Raw genomic sequence first — 8787 nt, forward strand, 5'->3', positions numbered from 1 at the left:
ACAAGTTGAGTGATTTCAGGGAATAATGATGTTTTTTTATTCTAATGTTTTATTTTCATCAAGTTAGTCTGGCTTCTATCAAACGTCGATACAAATACCGAGCTGCCCCATGTTTGCGCCCCATTACTCTAACTCTATCAAAGTCGTTATGCTTATTCGTAAGGCTGCCGTTAGCTTCCGAGCATCCACAGTAGTAGATCCTCTCTCTCACTTTTCATCATCATTCCCTGTCAACAGCCCAAAGCCGCTGAACAAAAGATTTCTTTACATAAATCTAAATATCCTCCATTGTCAACCCCCGTTATTGTTGTCATTGCTTCGCTGGGCGCGTTATCGTCAATGGCTTAAACGGCCTGCGAACCCTATCTATCCCCGGCGGAGGACCTAAGCTAACTGGACGTCTTACGCCACCTCTCGCCGTGGCGGAAACGAAAGTCGTCCTGTGGAAACTTGTGGCTGGGCGATCAGGTACAAGAGCGGTATCGTCAGCTGGCCTTGGTGGGGAGCTAGAGAAACAGTGGTACCGCTTCTTAGAACTGCCGTCTTCAGCTTCTTGCTTTATTGCGCTGGGACGATTAAGAGCATTGCCGCTCAGGAGTTTGTGTTTTGAGAATGATGGATCGACAGCGGGAAGCTTCGGGAGCTCAGGAGCTTTTGCCTCGGCTGCCAGCCGGGCTGCAGATCGGGATGCAGCAAGCTGATATCGAGCCATGGACATGTCTGGACCATTAAACCCACCTATTGGAGTCACTGGCTTCTTTGAGGATGTTGTTACGAATCCGAGCAAGCTTGATTGATCTGCTTTTCGTCTTGTGGTGCCCATCTTCATGGCCTTTTTGGAGGCTGCTGCCTTTTCTTCTTCAGCAGCAGCAGCCGCAGAGAGTGCGTTTTGATGCGTTCCAGCTGATACAAATCCGGGTAAGGACGCCATGGTAAAGCCAGACGCTTGTTCCATAGTCGTACTATATTCTTTCTTCCACGGCCGTTCTTCTGCAATTTCTTCGTCGCTACCATAGCCTTGATTGTTTATACGCTGTCGTTTGGGCCCCTTGGAGCGATAACCTTCTGAATCACCAAGGCCTTCTGGGTCTCTGGTGTCGATGGGGTCTATTGGGAATAGATTGTCCTCCAGAGAGAACATGGGCGGAATCTTGTCAAAGATTGCCTTCTCGCTGGGGAGATCTCTTCCAAGGACTTTGGCGGCTCCCTCCAGGACTGGTCTGTTAAACGATGTTCCTTGCTTGGCAAAAGCCGACGATGCAAAAGGCGAAACAAAAGGTGACAACTCTACCTTGCTGCCCATACCTTGAGATCCGTATAGAGGGCAGCTGAGATAGAGAAGGACCTGCGCTCTGGTCATAGCTACATAAAGTAATCGCCTTTCTTCATCCAAGTCCTCCGCCCTTGAGTGAGGAATTGAGCCGGCATAGACAGCTGGTATAAACACTATAGGCCACTCGAGCCCTTTAGCAGCATGGATGGTTGATATGGTTATCACCGATTTTGTCTCCGCCCCTTCATCGTTTTTCTGTGCGTCGGACGCCAGCGCTATGTTTGCCAAGAACCGACCCAAGATGCTGTCGTCTTTAGCCTGATGAACATTCTCAATTTCGGGCAGCAGCTCCTCATCTGCGTTTGCCGAGTCCCGCACAAAGTCGTTAGCCAAGCTGAGAAACTCTTGAACGTTTTGCCATCTCTGCTCGTGATCTTCTGGATACTCTGACTCGAGGTATTGCTTGAAATCGAGCTGTGATAGTAGCTTCTCAATAAGATTAATTAGCGTTTGCTGGCTATTCTCTGTGATTTGCTGGGAGTGGTGTTGGAGAGTTAATATCGTCCTTATTAATTCGCCGTTGAGTTTCTGCTCCATCTTGGGCAGTATCTTTGTCGTCGCCTTACGGCTGCCCTGACAATGCTTTCTCAGCAGCGACCAGAGGCTCATTTTTTGCTGCTCGGCCTCCTCTATGAGACGCTTGATTGTCGTGTCTCCGATTCCTCGACGGGGCACGTTAATGACTCGTGCAACAGAGTCATTGTTATCTGGTTGATATACGACACGTAGATAATCTAGCAGAACCTTGATCTCCTTTCGCTCGTAAAACTTGTGACCGCCAATCATCCGATAGGCAAGTCCTGCCTTGCCTAATGCTGATTCAATATGCCTTGAAAGAGATGCAGATCTTAGCAGAATAGCCACATCTTCATACTTGAGCATCTCTCCAAACATCGTGACAGCTCTTTTAATCTCAGAGACAATCCAGTCTCCCTCCGCGGCAGAGCTCTTTAACTTTCGTAGAACAGGTCTCGCGCCTTTTGTATGAATTGGCAGAAGGACTTTCTGGTACCGTTTCTTATCTTGCTGAATAACAGTTAAAGAGACGTCGAGAATTGACCGAGTTGACCGGTAATTTTCCTCGAGCGATATCTCATCCGTTTGGGGAAAGTCCCGCAGCAGTCGGTACAGGTTCCGGATCTCAGCTGATCGCCACCCGTAAATACTTTGGTCAGGATCACCAACAATTGTTATTCGCTGACGAGCCTGGGCAAATAATTTCATCAAATCATACTGAATACCATTTGTGTCTTGGTATTCGTCGATGAGAACCGCCTGGATGTTTGAGACACAGGCCGGATACACCTTTAACAACTCCACGCAGCGCACTAGCAGGTCGTCATAGTCGAGTAAATTTGATCGTTCCAAGTGCTCTTGATACTCCCTGTAGCAGTCATTCAACGATGGATTCTCAGGTTGCTTTTTATTCGAAGGCGGGTTGGCCACATGACCTTTGGCTTTCTTCTTGCTGATCCACGACCTTGCGAATCCTGGGTCGATGTTGAAGTCATGGCGTTTACATATCCGCTGAATTATTGCCCTTGAATCGCCATCGTCTGCAATCCCAAACTTGGAATCGAGACCTATATGCTTGCCATAGGCACTGAGATAGCGCCGGGCAATGGAGTGAAAGGTGCCGAGCACAATTTTCTTCTCCCTCTCCGGGCCAAGGACTTTTCCAATTCGCTCTTTCATTTCACGGGCAGCCTTGACCGTGAATGTTGCCACGATGATGTCTGATGGCTGGTAGCCTGTTTGTTGAACCAGCCACACGACGCGTGAGGTTAGAGTATGCGTCTTGCCACTCCCCGGGCCCGCTAGAATGGCGACAGTTGATGCATTTGAGGTGACAGCACGGCGCTGGGCAGCATTCAGCGACTGTAAGATTGGGTTTTCGACCGTGGCCGTTGACATGGCGCAACTTGATGCGAGAGCCGCCCGTGGTGTTGATACCTGGCTAGGAACAGAGATTGAGCATCTGAGTTGTAGTACAGTTTGCACTCTAAGCTAACCACAGCACTTGGAATTTCGCCATTAAGCGATGCATAGAATATTGACATGAGCTGATCCTATGATTTCATCTCATCTTATCGATTCACCACTTATCTGACGGCGCCATCCAACGCGTCGATAGAGTGGACAGCCAACAAGGCGCATCGCGAACTCACGTGACAATTATCTTAGTAAGCCGGCGGGCACGAAGCATAACCTCTCAGCCCGAATAACTGCTTATCAGCTTACATGTGTCGCATCTCATTTTGTGATGTGAAAGATTACACGAGATATGAGCAAACGTCATCTACCACCTTTCCTGCCCTTTGGAAGTGAGTGGCATAAGTGAGAGCCGCCCATGTGTGATGGGTGACGAGTGATGAGGAATACACAAGTTCACATCACATAGACTAGTTGCCAATATCACAAATCCAACGGTTCAAGATGGCGTGATTCCTTCTCTTGTTAGGGTGAAGCTATCTGCAGATTGTTGAACTTGCTGAGTCCAATACAAGCATGAATCTCCAGCGATGGAATTCAGCTCATCACCAGGTCATTAGCCGTATCTGCTCTGGCGGTGTGCCTGTGCCTGAAGATGTGACGAGACACACAGGCTGTTTTTTGGGCACAGGGCGCCGATCACCGCTAGTAATGTGGCTGGAGGGTCATCATTCACTACGGCACTTCTATCACGCTGCTCTTATTGGGAGATATTTGGACGAATGAACTCGGGTATCACTGCTTAGGCAAGGATAGGTCCTGTCTCAGCGCCGGCGCTTACATATTAGCAGTATCATCTAGCGTCGGTTCTCCGCCAGCAAAGCCGGGATGGACGTGCGGGAACATACATATATATAGAAATAAGATAAAGGGAGTTTCAGAAGTTTAAAGAGAGAAGGGGCTTATAATTAAGAGGAAGCCCCAGGAACACGGAACAACGCCTGCAACCAAGATCGCAGCCCGGGGCTCAGAATTTGAGTCGTCCAGGTGCAGTCATCGCATCTTTTCTCTTATCCTTTGGCGGCAGCAATCCCACTGATGGTGTTCCCCAGTGCCTGGCCCCCCTGTCGGCTAGGCCTGGCGGGGCCTGCAGGTGGCGAGCTTTAGTGCCTGCATCGAGATTGCCAGCGAGCCAATCAGGGCACACCGGCGCCTGTCACAGCAGAGGTCGGCGCTTAAACCACCAACATCCATCCAACCACGGGCGCGAGATGCATCTTTGTGCTGCTCCTGGGCCACGGCCGTTCGTGGGGCGCCATGTAACCGCCCTTCATGCATCGCATGCACCGCCCAGCCAGTCAGCGTCGCGCAAGCCGGGCATCTCCTGCGAACCCTCGCTCGGCCCCACGACAGAGCGCCTCCCAGCATCGCCAGCCGCCGTGACGGTCCTATATACGCTCCAGATGCCGCATATTTCTCCTCATTCATGTCACATCTCTCTCGGGTCATGTTTCGCATTTCAGAGCCAGGAGGTCCCATAACGCAGTGATCGCCTTCATAAGAACGAGGTCGGTCTGCATCATGCTCCTGGGGATTCTTCCTTCATCATCGTCACTCGTCGCCGCCTTGTCTTCTGTGCTTCTTTGGTCTGTCGCTCATTCATCGCCAACTTTTGGATCTTCAACTCCATTCACAAAGAGAGATAGTAGAGACGGTCCACCGCTGTCTGCTCGGGTTCTGCGGGATACTAGATATCTTCCCGCACAGATTGGTGGTATCGTTGCGGCATACGGTGTTTCGTTGGTGCTGGTCGCCATCATCCTCCTTGCGCTATCAAAAAGACGCAGAGAGCATCTTCGGGGAAGCGATATACCCAGCTACGTTTTTCAGCCAAACTTTCCAGTTGCCGAGTTCCAACAACAGTTTGAATTCACAAATCAACAAGCAGAGGGCCATACTGTTCCTCCCTTGGTAATTCCCAAATCAGAGTACTACCACTCTGGTCCCTACAGTGCCCGGGTCTTTGACTACAAGAACGGGTCATCGTCATACGTCATACCATCGCCCTCTTCATCTGCAATTCCATCAACTCTTGGAGTCTCGCCGCTTGTAGACCAGTCAGTCGTCGCAGCAGATAGAGCCATGGCGCAACAACAGCTTGAGGAAATGTACAAATATGTCATGGAGCATGAGGAAGCAAAACAGAAGGGGATCATTCTCGAAGCTCCAGTTGTATCTCCAAACCCCCAACGAGACTCAACAACACCTGATAAGTCCAAGGGTCTCTTGTCAAAGAAGAGCAAGTCCAAGCCCACCAGCCTCAACCTGACGGCCGCCAAGGAGGAGAAGTCCCAGTCAAAGACTTCAGCTCTCTTCTCCTCTCTCCTCTCTCCCAAGAAGAAGGCAGCCAAGGGCATGAACATTTCGTCCCCCATCATGACACCCATGTCGGGGACTTTCCCTCAGCATGAATCTCGAGAGATGAGCGCTATTCCGCCACGACACTATGCTCCTCCTCCTCCTCCACCTGTCCCGACGGACCAGGTGCCATTCGGCGCCATCAATACTAGGGCTTCGGGTGCCCCAATTACTCCGGATATGTCACCCCAGAGCATCCAAACCATCGATGAGCGCATTGGAGCGTCTCTTGATCGTGGCTCGAGGAACACCTTGCCATATACCGAGAGAGACCCCGAGTCAGCCACATCGGATCACTCGCAGGTTCCTCTAGTCGGTCTTCCATCATCCCCTAAGCCGGGAAGCACATTTCCTTCGCTTCCTTCTTCACCACGACCTGGAGCCTCCTTCTCTCGCCCCAACCCTCCCTCTGCGGTCCGAACCGGCGGCACTCTCCCCCTTCGCGCTTATGAGGAGCAGCTAGGCTCGCCTTTTGTTACCAATCAGACCACCAAGCAGACTGTCTTTGAGAGAACCGGCCCTCTATCACCCACTGGCAGGACCCCATTCACTGCGAGCGCCGTGCCGTACTCTCCGTACCAACCATATACCCCAATAGTCCCAATCACCCCGGGCCTGGTTACCAAGGAGGATCGCAAGCGCATGAAGAGGATGGTCCCCAAGACACCCACCTTGGAGATGGTCAAGAGTTCTGAGGAAATATGGTAAATAGGTGGAGGAAACCCTCACAAGATCTGGTAATCTTTTCATGCATCTTATTTTTTTTTTTCAAGCTTCTGTTGTTAGATAATTTTGCGTGGGCAGCCCCAGGGAGGGTAGCCCTTTTTGATCATGTCGCCGTGATTTCTCTTCTCTTCTCTCCTTCATCAGAACAATGTCCCCCCATTCAGACATTTTTTTTTTATTCTTTCATATTTATATACCAATGATTTGGGGCTAGGAGCAATAAGATTGACGAGGAAGGAAAAATCATACCCGCATACTATTTCTTTTTATGACTGATGAAATTTTTTTGAGGAAGTATTTCATAAGCTCTATAGGCATATACAATCTAGTATCTCTAATTGAGTATTTTGTATTTCTAAATAAATGAGTCTTTTAAGAGTGATATATATACACCGTGTGGTTTATAGGCTATCCTATGCGGTTGAGTTTTGCCAAAATGGCCACAGGGATGCAAGATGTAGTAAGGAGATATAGAGAATATGATTGCAGTTGCGTGTTTAACATATGGATCTATCAGGTAACTTGATAGTTGAGGTTGTATACTATCGTGCTATTCGGCTCGCTACTACGAAAACCTCACCCGGTCTTGAATCAAGCAACTGAACCAACAGACCGTTATGTGTTTCTTTCATCCCTAACCAATACCTTTGATTTCTTCTCTCCCCCCCGGTTTTTGACCCATCCCCCGTGGTTTCATTTTTGTCTCCCTTTTCTACTCTTTTCTTTTCCTTGGAGCCTACAATAAACAGGATAACATACCTAGGAATGCTAGTCCATAGCAGCGGAAAAGAAGAGCTATTTCTGGCTTGCATTAGGTCCAAGAATAGAGCCGCAATGCCGTAATTGTTTATCATGCAGACCACCCATAGCTCAACTGTGGCGTCAATACCGAGGCCCATCTAGACCAGGTTTCTTCTCGCAGGTTTCCTCCCTCCTCTTCTCTTCTAGGTATAGCCTTGGGTATATCATGGTTTTGTTTCTCCTTCACTGGAACCCCCCTGGTAGCTCAGAACATGACTAGACAGGCCCTCAAAGCGGCCAATACCAATTAAACGAAAGATGCCGATCTCAACTTCTTGCATGAAATATTTCATGCAACAGCAATAGCGGGAATAAGAAGAAAATAAAAAAAGACAGGCTAGCAGCATAGCAAAGCGCCCCCAATGGAACACTAACGACGTCATTTATTACAGCCTACTTAGGAAGAGAGAACGCCATTAAGACTAGGTAGGTACTAGGTCTAAGTGATATGATGTAGCATCCTTTTGCACCTTTGTTTCTTCGACCCCATGCTACAATATGGATCGAGTCTACCGTGTCGATTCAGATTGAAATACCTCCGTGCGGAGTAGTACTTTGTACATACTACTGTTTCATATTAGAGACCGAGTCTTAAACTGTATTTTCTAAGACTGTATATATGCGGATGGCCCTCACCATGACTCAAACAAAGATTAAGACAGGTAGCCTTTAGGTTTACATTGGGTATCAGTGGCCGAATTATGCCTAGTCTGTTTTCTCGTTGGTGGACAGTGAAGATCTTTACCGAGTGTAGGCAGTAGTACGTATTCCTCATACTATACACGACAGAGTTACTCTGCAGCCTCTCAACCTCTTATCTCTAAATCATATCGATGACAGCCTACCAGCATGGAGGGACCAAGTCCTGCAGAATCTTGTCTCTATGATAGGCTACAGAGCCCGCTCAAGTGTGCCACTCAAAGGGTGCTAAGAGTGCTTGAGGCAGGTTTTACGCCGCGTGGGCAAAAGCCTCGCTTATGCGAAGTAACTTGGAGTACAGGATCCGTGAAGGAATCAATACTATCGACTGCAGCCAATATCGATCGACCCGCTCGCGGGAGGCGGGGAATATGCACGGGAGACAGGCTGTCACCATGCATTGGGACTAGCCAAGACGGCTATCATATGAGGGCGAGGGCATGACTTCATCTAGGCCTCCAACAAGGGCGAGTGCTGGGCTTGTCAGGGTTGATTGGCGCGGATTGTGTACTAGAACGCTCCAGCACAGCTCTGAGCAGCATCTAGCGATTGGAGGTGGAGCGGAAGCTGAGACTATGTTGGTATGGGCCAAGCCGAAAGGTGACAGGTAACATCTCGACACTGACAGCTCTCACACAACTCGGTGCCCTGCCGCTGCTTGGCTTGGGGGAGAGACAAAGCTAGTAGCCGAGCGGTGATGCGGCGTGTGGCGACGGAAGCAGCTCCGCAGCCAGACTTGATCTGGTCCGCAGTACAGTACGAATCGGGAGTCGCTGAAGCCGCTGTTCTGGCAGATGTGCCGGGCCGAACTGCTTGAACGGAACTCGGGGAGCATTGTCGAAATTCCGCATTCCCGCGCGCCCAGAGAAGAGACGGTG

General features: G+C 49.6%; 3 protein-coding genes across 3 annotated transcripts; 1 reads left to right on the forward strand and 2 right to left on the reverse strand.

The window, feature by feature from the left end:
* Nucleotides 1-20: 20 nt before the first annotated feature.
* Nucleotides 21-3407, reverse strand: TrAFT101_002656 (uncharacterized protein). Its single transcript, XM_066126665.1, has one exon. The coding sequence runs from the start codon at nucleotides 3245-3247 to the stop codon at nucleotides 311-313; it is 2937 nt and encodes a 978-aa protein (XP_065982769.1). The 5' UTR covers nucleotides 3248-3407; the 3' UTR covers nucleotides 21-310.
* A 1002-nt stretch (nucleotides 3408-4409) lies between these two features.
* On the forward strand, nucleotides 4410-6735 carry TrAFT101_002657 (uncharacterized protein). The gene has a single exon (XM_024907602.2). It carries the CDS (start codon nucleotides 4847-4849, stop codon nucleotides 6389-6391), a length of 1545 nt encoding a protein of 514 aa, XP_024763777.1. The 5' UTR covers nucleotides 4410-4846; the 3' UTR covers nucleotides 6392-6735.
* Nucleotides 6736-6780: 45 nt separating this feature from the next.
* TrAFT101_002658 (uncharacterized protein) lies at nucleotides 6781-7518 on the reverse strand. The gene has a single exon (XM_024907603.2). The coding sequence runs from the start codon at nucleotides 7306-7308 to the stop codon at nucleotides 6952-6954; it is 357 nt and encodes a 118-aa protein (XP_024763778.2). The 5' UTR covers nucleotides 7309-7518; the 3' UTR covers nucleotides 6781-6951.
* Nucleotides 7519-8787: the final 1269 nt, after the last annotated feature.

This window comes from Trichoderma asperellum, chromosome 2, assembly GCF_020647865.1.
Source record: "Trichoderma asperellum chromosome 2, complete sequence".
Taxonomy (NCBI): domain Eukaryota; kingdom Fungi; phylum Ascomycota; class Sordariomycetes; order Hypocreales; family Hypocreaceae; genus Trichoderma; species Trichoderma asperellum.

What these genes read in the sequence shown, in the direction of transcription:
- TrAFT101_002656 (XM_066126665.1), bottom strand. Translation starts at nt 3,247, where the DNA reads ATGTCAACGGCCACGGTCGAAAACCCAATCTTACAGTCGCTGAATGCT.
- TrAFT101_002657 (XM_024907602.2), top strand. Translation starts at nt 4,847, where the DNA reads ATGCTCCTGGGGATTCTTCCTTCATCATCGTCACTCGTCGCCGCCTTG.
- TrAFT101_002658 (XM_024907603.2), bottom strand. Translation starts at nt 7,308, where the DNA reads ATGGGCCTCGGTATTGACGCCACAGTTGAGCTATGGGTGGTCTGCATG.